Below are 17,148 nucleotides of genomic sequence, written 5' to 3'. Positions count from 1 at the left end.
AACAGGCAAATCAGACCGGAAGAAGGGTAGAAGTGATTTTCATCCTGTCTATAAAATCCTACAAGCATTTTGCAGATTTAGCTACTTCGTATGACCAGACATTACATTAAATTGGGTATGCATAAATTGATTCCAGGGTAACTGAGAATTGTTAATCTTGCTGCTTACCCATGCCTAAAACAGACTGATAATGCTTCAGAGAGGATGTGCTACACAACACCGGCTTCCAGGAAAAGTCCAGCTGGATATATTTTAAACAAAGCCAAAACCCATCAGACTATTTCCTGGAAATCAGTACTAGCAAAGCCTGCCCCTTTTCACCCTTTTGTGTTCTGACGGTAAGCGAGTATTAGGTTCTCCTGGAACCACTTATTTCAATGCAAGGCTCTAATAAATTCCCAGGAATTTACCCACCATCAGAAACAGTCAAACAGTCCCAATATAGACCTGTTGGAAAGCCTGCTCTTTAAATTAGTTTGGTCACTTTCGGTTTCTAGTTCTGATGCACAGACTAAGATTACAATATTAAGCGACAATTTAAGGAAGGATTTGCTCTACTGAAATAGATTGCCTTCCAAAACACACAAAAACTGAAGGTGGCTTTTTTTTGTGTTTGTTTTTAGTACTACATTTTGGACCTAAGTTTACGTTACGCTTTTAACTGTGATCATCTTCAGAAACAGACCACAGAAAATCCACATACTTCAATTCCACGACTTTCAGGACAAGTTCATTCACCCCTCCATGAAATACTTCCTCACACTATGCAATTTTGTTTTGCTCACAAAACAGGTCGTCACACACTGTTCAGCTACACAGCTACTCCCACTGCAGTTGCTTTGAGCTTTTCACCTAAGCAATTATGAACTATTTCAAAAAGCTAAAGCTAACCCTTTTGCTTGAGACTTAAGAAAATCATAATCATCTAGTTGGCTCTTTAGAATTTAAATAATAAAAATGTTACTTTCCACACAAGGTCACAAATCTGCCAGAGACTACCCCAGGGTAACCACAGGGCTCCTCCAATTTGCATGTATTAATAAAAAAAAGCATGAGTTTCAAGCCTTTTCTGTGCACTAATATCTGCATTCCTGTACCAAAAGATGATTGGGCTGTCAGCCAGCAGCTTGAGATTCAAATATTTGAAAATCAAGAGCAACTGTTTCAAAATAAGTCATGGTGAACCCCACCTGCACCAAAATAAAACCTGGCTCCCACACTAGATAACGCTGCAGCATGCTCTCGTCAATTCATTTGCAGGCAAACAAAGCTTAAAGCAGCGAAGTGTGAGGATAAGTACTGTATGTTCTAGACCTCACATGATCACTTTTCTATTTGTCTGATACAGAAACAGCTATTCCAACCTAAGAACTAGAAATGTGATTTGGGGAAGTACACTAGGCTGAGATTTCTTCAACACCAAAAATTTTTGAAACAGGATTTCCTATTTCTTATGCAATATTCACTGGCACTTCTTACTAGCACCATCCACAGACATCCTATATACAAAACAGAAACAGAATACATGCATCTCTTTCTTGCAAACAATGACCAATACACAAACTCAAAGGGTTTCAATTCATCTGTCCAGAAGGTATACTTGTTAAGCAAATGTCTTTCAGGGTAAGATGCAATGCTAAGTTATTTTGTAAAAAATTTCAAGGCTAAATTTCTTTTAGAACTAGGATAATCAGTTGCCAACAAACGCTGTGCTTCAGCGTCCTCTGTGACAATCTTTACCAAGAGCCAATATTAATAATGTATTCCTAAATCAGACCTACTGCCTGAGGTCCTCCTTTTGTACACTCTCATGTATGAGTCATGACTGCTCCCACAGAAAAGGACTACTGTAAGCAGTCTTGCACCTTACATACTGGTAACAGAACAAGCGTTTCACAAAAACTGTGCAACATAAATATAACAACTACAGTATAGAGTAAATGCACCAACACTTCAGTTACTCCTTTATAATCCTCAAGTACCATGAATACAGTCTAATATTTAAACATTTATTCTAATGTCTTGGTAGATTTCTGCAACTGTTTGAGTGTTCTCTTCTATATCAACTTCTAGTTTATACACAGAAAAATACAAGGCTGTCATGTTCTCAGGTAACATAAACTCGGGTAGGTCAAATGACATTAATGAACACATCAAGTTTCAAGTCGAGATTTAACCAGCAATCCTTATTCGAATATTGTAACTGTTAAACAGGATACAAGATTTTTACTTCCAGGTTCCAGAAGTCAGTTTTGGAAATAGCGTAAATTTAAACTCCTGTACTTTTAACCAATATGAAATACCTATTACTCAAACTCCTATGAGAATGCTTCTATTTTGGAATTAAGTGCCTTACTATGAATCAGCTTAACTGTACCTCACGATGCTCACATGAAGAAGCTACTGTAAAGTAATTTTAGGCATTGGTTAGTTTACTGCATCTTAGCTAATCTACCATAAGATAACACACTCTACTCCAGTGCTGCCTCCAAGAAAAGCCTCCAAAGAAGCCTTCTTTTTTTCTTCCTCCCTTTCCCCCTTGATTATTTGTTTGTATTAGTGAGATGTCCTTCCCACGCCCTCTATTTTCTACCAGCCAACTACTTGGGTGGCTGCACAGAGAACCAGAAACCAGCAATAGGAAGACAAACTGCCTTAACATTTTATAAGCCAGATTTTCTCAACTGCTTTGGGGAGCCAAACAGAACCCCTATTAGAAAAAGAAAGCCAATTCACTCCACCTTTGGAGCAAAGCTCACTGGTATTCACACTGTTCCAAGAGAGCTCACATTAAGAGTTAGCAGGAAATAGCTTGCGAACCGCAAGTTTAAACAGTAGCTTTCTTAACAGTAATTAATTCCTGTGGGGAATAAAGGCCTCTAAAAATATTTTACAGCTCCTCAAAATTAGGAATATCTACTCCAGACTAACTCCTGAAGCAGGCAACACTTTTCACCTGGTAACAGAAGCTTTTATGAATAGGTCTTATTATGAATTAATTCTTTTAATTGCTGTCAGTGAGTCAGGAGTCAGTACCTCAGATTACTCACCAGCTAACCTGCTAATATTCTGGACTCCAGATGAATTTAAAGTCATCCACCCTGTGCTCTCATTCTCATCCACAGGCTTTTCTTTGCAACTGCTTAGACTAAAGAGAATTAATAGCATGCTTCCAAATCAAAACACAGCCACCAGAGCAGCATCAGAAAGCCTCCCACTGCTGTCAGACTCAAACCAGATCCTTTGATAAGCATTTATTTAGCTGCTGATGCTGGCATATGCAGTCTCTCTCCCCCAAACCCTTGTTTCTGCACCTGGGGCATCTCTCAGCATGTTTATATAACTGTTTATGCAGTTTTGCAGTGAACCAGATGAGGGAACTGCTCTGCTAAAAAATAACCCAACTAAAAGAAACATTATTGGTTGGACTTGATGATCTTACAGGTCTTTTCCAACCTTAGTGATTCTGTGATTATTTTGCTTAATGACACAGCAGCACTACCATAATATTTGGGGCATTCAGAAGACAAGGAAAACAGGAGAAAACTTTGAACACTACTACTCCCTAAAGAAATGCTCAAGCTATAGCTCAGTCACATTGTTTCCCACTGACCATTATTTCCCAGTGGTTACCTTTTGTTCTTCTCTTTCTGTTGCATTTTGACACTTCTCAATCTTCCACTGCCGCATGAAATCTCGCAGATATCCAAAGAGAGTGAGAACACCATAGCCTACATAGGTCAGCACAGCAACCAGCATTGGTGTTTCTTCAAAAGCTTCATTGAAAGGCCTTTTGTATAATCCTCCATTGTGCACAATATGATTTATCTATAGTAAAAATTTAAAGAGAGGCAGTTGTGAGACACTCATTCAAGAAATGACAGATAGGCATTTCATAGTAGTCCTTGACCCTCTGATCAGCTATAAGCTCTGCATCCTCCCCGCCCAGCTAAAAGTACTTCCAGCTAGGTTCAGCCATTACTGATAAATACTGTCAGTCTCCATGTACAAGGTTGCTAAGTTGTTGATATAACCAAAGTCACAGTTACCAACTTAGTGCAGTTTAATCTAACATCACATTAAAGTTCTTTACCTTGCAAAGCTACATAGAGAGCATTGCTTACATCCAGGCCAACCAAAATGAAAAAAACTGCCTTCCCCCTTCACCAAGAACTAGGTAGACACAAAAAACAGAACAGTGAGGCTTCCCAGGCTCACTATAGGGAAAAACAAAATAGAAATGAATAGTTTTATTAATCTAAACAGTATATTCTCAGGATTATGCGAACTGAAAAAAGTAACTGGAAAATATCAAAATAGACTCAACTTTGGAAGCCTATATTACTGGAACAAAACAAGCACAATCTATGTGTCTCCATAGCCATCAGCCTAAAGATGCTGACGTAAACACTGTGCTTATCCATGTTGTGGACATGACACCACAGACAAAAAAGTCATTGTATACACAGTCTCAACATTGCATATATGTTAGCACACAGAACAAAGCAAGGCTTTCTGCATAAAATCCACAATAAAAGTAATCTTGCAACTTACATACCATCTCCTGAAGGTAAGAGCTTGACTAGTTGCATAATACATGTGCATGTCCATCTCAAGTATGATTACTATAATACATAATATTTGTGACTATTACAGAAAAACTTCGAAACTACAAGGCAAGGGCTCCCTCAGCATAACACTGGGGGGGAAAAAACATCATGGTTTTAACTAGATTACTTGTTCAAAGAATTAAGTTAAAGATCAGATCTCAAAAGTCAATGTATCAAAATATTGAAACCCAGCCATTAGATGCAAATTGCTATCTGTATTCCTAAAAGTTATAGAATAGCTATGCTATAATAGAAAAGCTATATGTGAAAGAACACTCTCCAAGACATAAATCCCCTATCCGTAGCATCAAAGTTGACCAGTCTTACTCCTTGCAGAATAGATTTATTCTTGCCAGTACCCCTAGGCTTAGGAAAATTACAACCTATTAGGTAATCTAAACAGATTAAGATTGGCATACAATTCTGTAACTCTCTAGTATCCAAATGTATTATGAAGGATGTTGCCTGATGTGCACAGGAACAGCTAGAAGACAAGGAAACCAAGCTAATACATTTCAATAAATGCCTGTATTAGTAACGCCACCACACTGAAAATAGGGCTTGGACAAGGATGTATCAGGGTGTTGCTCAAATTTTTTCTGGACTGTACTCAAATTGCAGCTTACAGCAAGATATAATAAATGTATTTTTAAAAATATTCCAATCAAGGAAACATCAACACTAAGGAAAGAATAAATACATCCTAAATACATCAGAAAAGAACAACATCAAATCATTAATAAGGGGTGGGGGCCAGCAGACAGAATAAAACCAGTTATTCACCTATGGCACTCATGCTATCGTATGGGAAAGGAAACCAGAGTTGTACTAACCTCTGTAACAGCTGATGAATCAATAAAGGCACACATACTTGCTGGCCTCACCAGACACTGCATTATTTGGAAAGTGACACCTGCTCATCTCAGGTGCTGGAGCAAGTCTGTTATTTCAAGCCTGGCATTAATATCTTGAAAGTAATTTTTCAGAAGCAAGGGTCTGCTCTTAGGATACAAATATGCTATAGGTATGCAGTCACTGAGTATAAACTGCACCAGCACCTTCCTCCTGATACTTGTTTCTACCTCTTCCCTTTTGCCAACATGGACATCCAGAACAAAGTTTTAACCAGAGCAAATCCTCAATTCGGACACAGTAGTTGCAGGGACTTTCGAAGGACTTTAGAACTGGTGCAAGTGTGGAAACAAAACAGCAAAGACATAGTAGGAACTTCTCTTTTAGCAGCAGCAGCACCTACCCCAGATGCAGATAACTAACTTGCAGCACTTTGAGGCCAGGTTTAATACTGAAGCAGTTTTAAAAACATACTGCATACAGTGGTGGCTTAAGTTAGAAAATTACCATGCTTTCGAACAGGTGTAGGAACACTTGCTTACCACACTGCAGCTCGGATGGCAATTTAAAGCTTTAAAGCAGGCCACAGGTTCATACACTGTTTTGTTCGGTAACAGTGCCAGCCAAAGGAACTGCCCCTGCCCCACTCACTTCAACTTTGAGCCACCTGCATCACCCTCTGGCTTGCACAACTAAAGCTAATCTGATTTTCAGCATAGCATCCCTCCAACACTGAACTGATCCAGTTTGGAAATATAATGGTTTGCAGAAGGTTATTTATTAGACCCTAATAGTCTTTACAGCACTGCTCCACAAACTCATTCACTGTATCTCAGCAAACAAGAACCAGCAGCTGTTGGGGACGGAGGAGGGGCAGCAGCACCATGACAATCAACAGACTTGGTGAGCCAATGCTGCAGAGGAAAAACCATGAAAGCTTCCTCTTCTCTTATTAACTCTCGAGATTGCTTAACTGTATCACTATGCCTCCAATCCATGAAACCAGAGTTTTATTGCGTCCAGATCTGAGAAAGATGACGCACCAAAGCTCCAATTACTACAATTTCACAGCTTGATGAATTAAAGTTGAACTTTGTGTCCTCACGCTGACAGACCAGACTGTGAACAGCAGCCATTCAGGAGCAGGCACACAACATACCTGCTACCTGTGGCTGTCTACTAGTAGTTGATTTCTGGATAAGCAGACAGAAGACTGGTATCGACTACTTTGCAAATTACCTAGCATCTAATGTCTTTTCTAGGTAAATGGAAGTTCATCTGGAAGATTAAAGGCTACGTCCTAAGGGTATGGATCTGAGGTTACCCAAGACCAAAAAATAGCTACTAAAAAAACCAACAAACCCAAACCTATACACAATTTTAATCAGAATAAAAGCATACAAATTTTTTCCAGGTCTTTATAGGTGCCTCTGCTTGTGACAAATGCTAAAACTAACCAAGTTATTCCACATGGTCAAAAACAACATTTCAGTGAGAAAGGCCCTTTTGGGAATACCTGTATTGATTCAACACATACTCCAATCAATTTCATCTCCCAGTGTTCTTCTACCAATGTGCTCATACATCCTCACATGTATACTCTCATGTCAGCTACCACGTAAGCTGAGAAGCTTCTATGCTATCCTATCTGAATTAAACATTAAAGAAATACTGAATGCAATTCCACAGACTTTTCATGAAGCATACAATGACTATAAACACAGTCTAGAATTGGCTATAGAAGAGGCATTCATAGCCACATTTTAGATACGAGCCCGTCATTTGTCCAAGAATGCCTTATGAATCCGCATATTACCCTTCAAATGAAGGCTTACATGCCACAAGCTCCAAGCCTGCTGCCAAAGAGCAGCAAGTTCAGTTCCAGAGCCCAAGAAAGAAGGTGGCTACAACTTAGTGATTCATTTCATTTTCTGGGGGGAAAAAAAAAAAGTGTGCAAGATTAACACTTTTATGGTTTCAACAAGTCTTAAGATAACAAAGTGAGCCATGACCTTTGAACTAGAATATACTGCCTATTTAAGTGGAGCCTACAAAGAAAAGTCAGCATTGACCTAAGTATGTGGTTCAGTAAAGCAGGTGTATGCTCACCTACATCTCTCTTTCCTATACTGCCCAGACCACGTGTACACAGAAAAGCACCATCACATTAAGAAACTCAACTGCAGGAGAAAAATCAGAGTGCGCCACCCAGCCGGTTACAGAAGGCAGAAAAGAGATGGCATTCTGAATCGGCCACCGGTAATGCCTGTGTTGGGCCAAGCTCTTGGGGAAACAAATCACATATAACACTATTGTAACAGTTACTGAGCAGCAGCATCATACAGCTACAGCTAGAAAGGACTGGTCTAAGCAGAACACACCAGGGAGTCCAATTATAATCATCTCCCCAACCTGTACAAACGGTTTCATTTCACAAGACATTACATTACAAAATCGACTTCAGATTAAGTTCATCCTACAAATTAGAAGCATTATAAGTAGTGTGATTGCATGTCTAGTACAGGGAGAGGATGGGATCGTGGATGTATGCACGTGCAGCACAAGCACACCCAACCTGACGTTCTCAGCCAGCTACTGCACAAAATTATGCTTTGAAGACCATGTTGGCCTCCGGGTAGCACCAGATCTTGGAGCAACCATCAGGACGAGACTCCAGCTCCACAGACAGAAACGTATTTCTGCCTATCCCGAGTTATTCAAATTCTTTAATGATGCATATGGACAACATTTCACATAACATCCCTTTTGCAGTTACCTTAGCATGATTACAGGTCATCCGGCACTAGGGTCAGAATAGTGTAATCTACACAAAAAAAGTTCTCATTTAAGCCACCTCACTGAGCATAAATTCACACTAGAACGTATCCAATTGCATGCTTTACTGATTACAACCTCCAGTATCCTACTAGATGTGAAGATAACTCCTTTTTCAGAGCACTAAAAAAAATTGCAACTCAAACAGCAGTTAGCAGTAAACTTGCTTTTACTAGTACCCTTCACCATTTTCCCCTTTCAAAATTTGGACAGTAGGATCTTCAGAGAAGGATCACCATACCTCACCCTGTCATGGATTTAAAAAGAAGGTAAAATGAAACCAGCAAACAGATACAGATTTTAGTGTTAATTATGCTTTCACTGCCAGCACCCAAAACAGGTCATGTATGAGACTGGCATTATTCTGAACCTGACTTTCTTTTCATTAAAAGCTTATTTCTCAAAACCAATAGGAAAAAGGGTTTTCAGTATATCTGCTTTACCTGTGTCAGCAGACAACCTGGATCATCCTAAACAAAGTCAGCATGGTAGAAATCAGTACATGCAAAGGAGCACACAAGAAGCCAAACACTCTCAGACTGAAGGGTACCATGCTTAACTTTCAAAAGCATTAGAGAAGGAGAAGTTTTGTGGGAAGACAAAAGCCATGCTTAAACACAGGAACATTTGCAGACACTACTGTAGACAATACACAGGATTTATCACAGGAATCTGAATACATACCTTGCATGGCAAGCATATACTTTAAGGACAGAAGATGCTACAAGTGCAACACAGACAGCACACAGTAAGAGAGAAGTACACGGTAACTGGTTATGCTGCTACCCCAGGAAAACCCTAACACTCTGTATTGAAAAGTCTGTTTTATTTCATGCTGCCAGGAAGAACAGTCAGATGAACCTGGCAGACTTTATGTAAACACCTTAAAAGGATTATTTATGCTGGAACACAACTTTGCTAAATTCTTACTGAGATTTAGTAGCTTCTTGTTGCCACATACCACACATACTGCAGAAATTTTACTAGCAGCTCTGCAGCTACTTTATTTTCTTTTAGAAACATAATGTGGAATACCACTTCCATGAGTTGCTTGCTTTTTTGTCAAAGATTCCTGCCAACTATAGGGAATAAAATGGAAAGATATGCGATGCACCTCCACCCTAGGATGTGCCTCCAATCTCAAAAGCAGTCATGTTTATTGTAAAGGATCAAGGGCATCAGCACTACAGAAGCTACAGCAGTGAGAACTCCACACAGGCAGCTCCTCTAAGCTGTTAGGGTATTCTGTGGTAATTTTTACTGCCGCTTCCAGCCCTTTTCCTTGCACAGCTTTGTTCTTAGACTTGAAATCTCAAACTGTTGCATGGGTGAAAAGACCAAGTATCTACTACCAAAATTAGAATGAACTGATTTGAATCACATTTTGAGCTTTTTATTAAAAAAAAAAAAAAAAAATCACAGGAGGAAAACTTGTTTTACAAAACAACCTTTAATACTGGAGTGTATTCCTAATTAAATATTTGTTCCTGTTGGCAGATACCAAATATTTTGATTTGCACCTAGTTACTCCCAACAAACTTGGCATTCCTTTGTTAAGATGCACTTGCCACGTCTACACAAACAGTATAAATCTTCATAATGTTTAAGTGTTGTTTGAGGTTTTCTTTTTTTTTTTTTTTTGCTTTTAGCAAGTGAATGATGCAATTAAGGTTGGGTTTTTTTGCTTGCTACATACATGGCTGACAATTTGAATCCTACTGAGAATATACTTTTTTCTGACAGTTTACCTTAATTTACCTTATACCTAGTATGTTACTTTATCTAGTATGTTCAGTAGTTTTTAGGTGTACAGCATTTTGACAGTGAATTCCTTAACTGCACACTTAATTACCAAATGTGTTTTACAATACAGATTCCAAAGACAGCACAAGTCTGTAGTGGTTCACTAACAAGTCAATCTCTAGGCTCTCAGATACCTCTGAAAGCGTTCCTAACTTACTTTAGAATTCACTCTCGCTTATTTTTACAGACATTAAACCCCATTACTTCATACACTTTCCAACTCCTGCTTTCTCAACTGTAAGTATTCTTCAAGACTATACTTTTTATTTTAAAATGGTTCTTTTTCTAGGAGCGATTTCTTAATGAAGGCAACAAAAATTCGGAAACCTCACTGAAGCTGGGCCAATGTTTTATGTTCCTTCTAGAGAAACTGAAGTCAATAGATAATTAAGATAAAGCTTTTTTCCCAACAAACTGAAAGCATGACATTTAGGAAAACGACATTTTTGCTGTACGATTAAGATAGGAAAATACAACATGACGTATCACTCAAGTAGTTAGTTATAATAACAAAAAATGAACTTGCATACATTTATAACAATTTATTGTAGCATTTAAGGCTTACCACCAGCTAAATTTGAAATGGCAGTCCCAATATAATTGAAATATTTTAACACCTTATCCAAACTGTCTTCTCAGTAGCACATATTCAAATCTAAGAGAAGCCAGTCACATCAAAAGCTACCATGGGTGTTTGTTTCAATACCAGTACAGATACACAATTTCTCAAATACAACACTGGCACTACATCTACTAATTTAATGTGATGGCCTCAAATACTCATGTAGCCAGATAAAATGTTGTGTAGCTATTCCTTCCACAAAGGCTTATAGTCTTCTATAATTTAATTTGGTATTAGAAAAGTATCCTCATGCACAGGTACGCTTTTTCAGAAATAGAGTTTTGTCAACTAAAACATCTGAAGGAGATCGCAGTCTTTTTTAGGTCAGCCAATTTTCTACTCATTTCAGTTTTACATTACTGACACAATAACTGCAGTCAATCAAAAAGCCAAGCAAGAGGAAGAAAGCAATAATTTCTTTCCTCAGGTGTGATGCAAGCCTCAGACTACACGCTACAAGCCCTAAGGTGCACATTTTTACAGGGGTTCAAGGATTAAATGCTTATGCCTAAACCTGGGCAAACTCTCCTGCAATCCATGAGTTTATCTCTAACCATGGAATAACCAAGGTTGGAAGGGACCTCCAGCGGTCATCATGTCCAGCCACCAGCTCAAAGTAGGTCTAATTACAACAGGTTGCTGAGGGCCACATCCAATCTAGTCTTGAACACCTCCAAGGATGGAGGTTCCACAACCTCTCTGGGCAACTTCTTCCAGTATTTTACCACTCTCATGGAAAAACTATTTTCCTTATCTGTAATAAAAATTTCCTATTCTTCCAAATTACATCCATTGCCTCTCATCCTATTGCCACACACTTCCAAGAGTCTGGCTCCACCTTCTCTACATCCTCCAGCCAGCTAGTTGAGCCTTCTCTTCCTAAGATTGAGCAAACCCAGCGCTCTCAGCCTCTTCTCACACCTCATGTGCTCCAGCCTCTTCTGCTTCTTGGGTGCCCTCCACTGGATTCACAGATTCACATGGCTATGTCAGCATCTTTCTTGAGAGCTCAAAACTGGACACAGTACTCAAGATGTAGTCTCACAATGCTAGGTAAGGGGGAACAATCACTTCTTTGTGAGTAAGTTCATGAGATTTAGTTCTTTAGGATCATTTTTTTTTCATCAGAAATATTTGTGGTTTAAATTTGCACGCAGATGTGAAAAAAACCCCCACATTCTGTACTCAAATTCCTTTTTACACCAGTGGACAGGGCAGTTATTTAACATCTTTATCTTATCCTAATCTTCATCTGAAACAAGAGCTTATTCACATTGCTGCTATCACTAACTCACCGTAACAAGAAAAACTTCCAGTATTTCTTGCACTCATCTTCATAAGTGTGCTCTCCCAAAGAAGTTACACTAACCTGAATTCCAGCAAAAGCATCTATAAACTTAAGATGAAGCCATCATTCCCCTGCATCCTGAAGCATCTCATGAGATGAGCCTACAAGCAGTACGATCACACTCTTTCTAAAAAACACCAAACACAAATCACAGGACCACACAAACTGTTTTTAGCACGTACACACCAAAGCTTTCAGGAAAAAAAAAAAATCTACATTGCCCATTTTAACAGCTGTAAGAATTCAGGACTTGTGACAGTTTTAAGGAATGCAAATTCCACAGTCCTCCCACTCTCTTCAACCAAAGTATTCCTTGTCTTCCTAAAGAAGTAGTATGAGACCTTCTTTACAAAAGCATGTATGCAATAAGCTATCTGGACATTGCTATAGTATGGCATTTGTGACCTTCTTCAGCTTCTAGAAGCATAATAGAACTGTTCTAAGGTGAGAACCTCAATTAAAGAGTCCAAAAAAACACATTACTAAAAATCTGTTCACAATAACTGAATAATAAGTTATCATGGAAAATAAGGTCGCCTTGTCCCATTCAATATGTCCCAATCTCCCTATTTTAAGCAAGAATTTTTTTTTTCAGATTCAGTATTAGAAAATCATTAGCCGCCTGCTTCAGAGCAAAACACTCCAATGAAGAAATACATCGCAGTTTAAAATTGCATTGCAGAAAGAAAAAGCAATTTTCCCTGCACTCTTTATTATTCCCACAAGTGTCTTCATAGATCCTAAATACCATTTTTCTATTGAACTCACTTAACACTCTCTCCATCAGACCAGAAGGACATAAAAAGCAGAATCATGCACAACTTGAAGAGGTAACATCACTGTTCTTTTATTTAGATTTGCTTTCTTTCTCCTGGCTGTGTTCATTTCCTCACATCATAACAATACCCTTTGAGATGTCAGGTTTTCTTCTTGCATATTGCAGTATTACACTGAAGCATTAAATCAGTTTTGAACCCATCCATAATTACTATTCTTCCTAACCATGCACTCCCTTAACTGTACACAGTCAGAAAGTTATTTACTTTTCTCCAATATCCCACAATTTTTAATTGCTAGATGGTTCTTCAACCATCTACCTTAATTAAGGTGCCTATAGTGACATTCTTGCATTCACTGAATTTGAATCTCTAAACAGATTAACTGTTAGCAGAATCAAAGTAATTTGAACACAGGACTTCCCAGGAAAGCAAAAAAAAGAGCTCTTATTTATCTTAGTGCTTCAACAGCATGTTTTTTTTAATATGCTGAAACCCTAACTTCAAATGATTACTTTCCTAGCCACTGATGTTATTTCATTAATCTCCAAGGTAGCCAAAGTCAGTTACTGCACAGTCTTAGCAGGCAGCAAGTTCCCCTTCTCCTCTTACCAAGGGAAACGATTAGCAGTTCAGATCCCAGCAGGAGACAAAGTAACACAATCTATTTAAAAATTAAGGTGAACAATTTCACCCTCTTCTGCTCATGCTGGAATAACAGTAAAGAGCCCACGCTATGCTAAATACCAGTCTCTCTCTCTGGAGGGAGTAGTAAGGAAAGCCTGAAATCTGTGTCATAAGGATAAGACACTTGAACCTAAACTTTTTTTTTTAGGGTAAAAAAACCCCAGCAAAACCAAACAAACTAAAAAAACCCCAAAACTTACTCAGGTAACCACAGCAGAGATGTCCTAGGTAGGGGCAGACCCCTTTTTTCACACCGTTAAAAAATGGGTAAAGCTTTCCCACACTATCAAGCCCTACAGGAGGGCACAGTGATGTACTACCCTGTCTCTAAGCTCTCCTCTCACAAGCTCCAGGCTTTTCCAGATAAATCACCAGTGACTGCAATACTTCTTTATACCAATGGCTCTCCTTCCCCCTCCTCTTCCCATCAATAGATTCATTTTATCTAGATCTCTTCTTGCCTCTTACTTCTCTCAAGAACCCCATCATAGGCTTTCTTGTAAAAGCACGTGTTTTTTCCCTTATCCTTACTTTTCTGGTTTTTTTCTACTAAGTAGGAAATGCACTCTCATGTGTAAGCTGCCCCCTTTTTGGTATTTGATTTCTTTTCATTCCACAGATCTCTTCACTTGCAGATTCTCAAGTGTTGTATGTGGTACGTATGTAGTATAGATATATACATACACAGACAAATATAGTCAACACACGGTAAGCATTAACATGTTTCCCTTCTGTGTAAAGGCCCAACAACCAAAATTCAAAAGCCAAAGAGCCAATCAAGTAGCCAAATCTGTGATACATCAGTGACCATACCTTTGGCAGCTCTAAGCTCCCATAACTACTGCTATTTGAGAAAGCTATACATTGCTAGTACCCCTAAAGAGTCACTTCTTCCAGTCAGGTTCTAACATTTAGACCCTCATTTTGAAAGTCGGCCATTTGTCCCACATAAAATTATGGAGAAAAGAATGCAAGACTCCTAATTATAAATCTCTGCTTGACCAGCAAGCAGCTGCCAGCAAGATATAAAAGTTTCTTATACTCTTCTTACATCCTCTGACAATGCTGCTACACTTTGGCTTTTTGCTAAGATTTTCCATGACCACCTCTCCAATGAGCCTTTCCCCCCTTTAGAATGTTATCTCAAACGCCTTAAGCTTCCAAGACATACTTGAGCATACTATCACACACAAACTACTAACTGAACACAGAGTCTCATAAAACAGCAAAGTTTTTAAGCTGCATCTCCCATGTTTTCCAGATACACAGCTGAACAAAATCCTTGAGGAAAAAGCTTCCTTACCCCACTTTTCTGAAGCAGAAGAATGTAACTGTATTCAGACCTTCTTCTTTAAAAAGCAGAGAGGGGAAAAAAACCACTCACAGAAGAACACTCACCACCACCATGCTTGGTCTTAGTGCAACGATTTACACCTATGGTTTTATAGTCGGCAGTGCTTGGTATTTGCAAGGCAAGACTACCAGTGCCATAGCTCCCCGAACCAGCACAAGCTGACACTGCTGCCAAACAAAGGTACTGTACCCTCCTCCTCCGTTTGTTCACTCCCAATACCGTGCTATCACCTCCCAAGTGGCAGGGCAAGACTATGAGCGTCCACCCACTGGAAGAAATACAGTAAGTGTCCTGGGTTAAAGTTAACTTGGGGGAAAAAAAAAGTTTAGTTTTATCCTGCATCAGTTCTCAACCTGGGTCATGCAGTGACTGCATAAGCCTACACTGGAAAAACAGAAGGGGCAGCACAGGAGTGAAAAGAAGGAGCAACAGGAAGAATGACAATGGAGGAAGGCTTTTCTCAAGCAGCTTTAGGTGTCCAAGGAAACACGACCTATTCCATACTGCTGGGACTGCCTTCATGAGAACCATCAAGTACCTTACACTATAACACAAAAGTTTAGCGTTTTGCAGAGAAACAACTGGAAGTCTGAAAGCACAAATACACACTTGCATCACAGGGTGTTAATACAGCCAGATGGGAAGCGCTGCATCAACCTTTAACTCTGCTGTAGAGGGAAGTCCCTACTCAAGGTTACTTGTACCCGTAGCCCTGTGCATCACACCTGTGGTGAAGAACAGTAAAACTGTGGTGAAGAACTGCTAAAATCTTTTCTTCTAAAGCACAGACCTATAATATTACAGCGAGGTGTAAGTTTAAAGCTCTGCTGCCAAGAAAAGCCTTGCAGTAAAGGTACAGCAATGACTCGAAGGCCAGCCGTTTCACACAGCGTGAGCAGCCTGGCCAACAAACACCCACCAGGCGCAGCCTTCCGAGGCAGGCCCGTGACCGAAGCGCTGCCCCCCTCCATCGCCAGGCGAGGGCCGGGGGGGCACAACCCCGACCCCCACCCGGCAACGAAGTTTTACCGAACTCCCTAACGGCCACACCTCGGCGGCTTCCCGCAGCCCGCCTGCCGCCGCTCCGCTACGGGGGGCGGCTGCAACCTCCCCCCGCTCCCCAGCCCACCCGGGGGGGCACTGGCGCCTCGCGCAGAGGGACGAGGCTGCGGGGTGGCAGCGCCCCGAAGCACCGAGGCGGCGATCGCTTGGAAAAGAGCACAGGGGACAGCCCCCGGCTGCGCCGCGGGCGGCCCCACAAGCCCTACCCGCCACCGGAGCCCCCGAGCCGGGAGACCACCACCCCCCCGCCCCGGTGCCGACCCCACCCGGGCGGCGGAGGGCGCCCGCCGCGCACACCTGGGTGTCGGGCGCGGGCAGGCCGCGCACGTAGCCGTTGCGAAGCGCGCCGTGGGCCGCGCCGCTGCAGCCGTTGGCGCGGGGCTGGGCACCCAGCTCCGCCGCAGCCCGCTCGGGCCGCTCCATCCCGCCGGCTCGGCTCGGCTCCGCTGCGCCCGCTCCGCCGCCCCCACCCGGCCGCGCCGCACCGCACCGGAAGCGTGACCCGCCGCTTCCCCCAATCGCCGGCTGAGACGTCACGCTTGAGGACGGGCTCCGCAACGACGCATCAGCGCGCGTGCGAGGCAGGCAGCAGAGGCTAGGGAGAGGAGGCGGGGCGCAGAGAACGGGGCCCAATGAGAGCTCAGCATGCCAATCGGCTGGGAGGGGAGCGAGTCGAAGGAAGGGGCTTGCCCAATCGCAAAGCAGAACGTTCGGAGGGAGGTGGAGCCAGAAGGTGAAGGTTGTCCAATCACTTGGCAGAAATGGAACCGGGAACGAAGAGGAGGAGATGAGCTAGCCAATCACAGCGCGAGGTGGAGGGAGGGGCACGAGCGAACAGCGGAGTCCATCCAACGACAGGCGGGAGGAGCAGGGCGGTGGCTGAGGTGGCAGCCAATGGGTGGGCGCTGGGCCGGGCTCGCGGGGCAGGGTGGGAGGAGGCGGTGTCGCGTGAGGCGGCGCGGGGCGGGCCTGGTCCCGGGGCTGGCTGCGCCAGGCGGGGGTGGGTGCGCCCGCCCGGGCCCCGGCTGAGGTCGGGCCGGGCAGGGCTTGGGGTGGGGGCGCCGGCCGTGTGAGGCTGCCCTGCCCTCTTGGCGGGACCCGGTGCGTTCGTAAACGCTTTCCCTGACGCGAAGGGGCGATCCCCGCGGGGCGCGCAGGCTGGTGCTGCTTCCGTTACCGGCGACGGCCCTTCCCTCGGG

General features: G+C 42.0%; 1 protein-coding gene across 1 annotated transcript in view; it reads right to left on the bottom strand.

Annotated features, from left to right (window-relative positions):
* Positions 1 to 16,372, bottom strand: part of SPTLC2 (serine palmitoyltransferase long chain base subunit 2) — a 73,145-nt gene extending 56,773 nt beyond the window's left edge. The window contains exons 1-2 of the mRNA XM_059819724.1: positions 16,247 to 16,372; positions 3,634 to 3,828 (exon numbers count right to left, since the gene is read on the bottom strand). Of these exons, the coding sequence (XP_059675707.1) occupies positions 3,634 to 3,828; positions 16,247 to 16,372 (321 nt within the window). The remainder of the gene's footprint in view (positions 1 to 3,633; positions 3,829 to 16,246) is intronic.
* Positions 16,373 to 17,148: the final 776 nt, after the last annotated feature.

Source organism: Gavia stellata, chromosome 7, assembly GCF_030936135.1.
Source record: "Gavia stellata isolate bGavSte3 chromosome 7, bGavSte3.hap2, whole genome shotgun sequence".
NCBI lineage: Eukaryota > Metazoa > Chordata > Aves > Gaviiformes > Gaviidae > Gavia > Gavia stellata.
The sequence above is the reverse complement of the archived record's forward strand: the minus strand, read 5'-3'. Positions and strand labels throughout refer to the sequence as shown.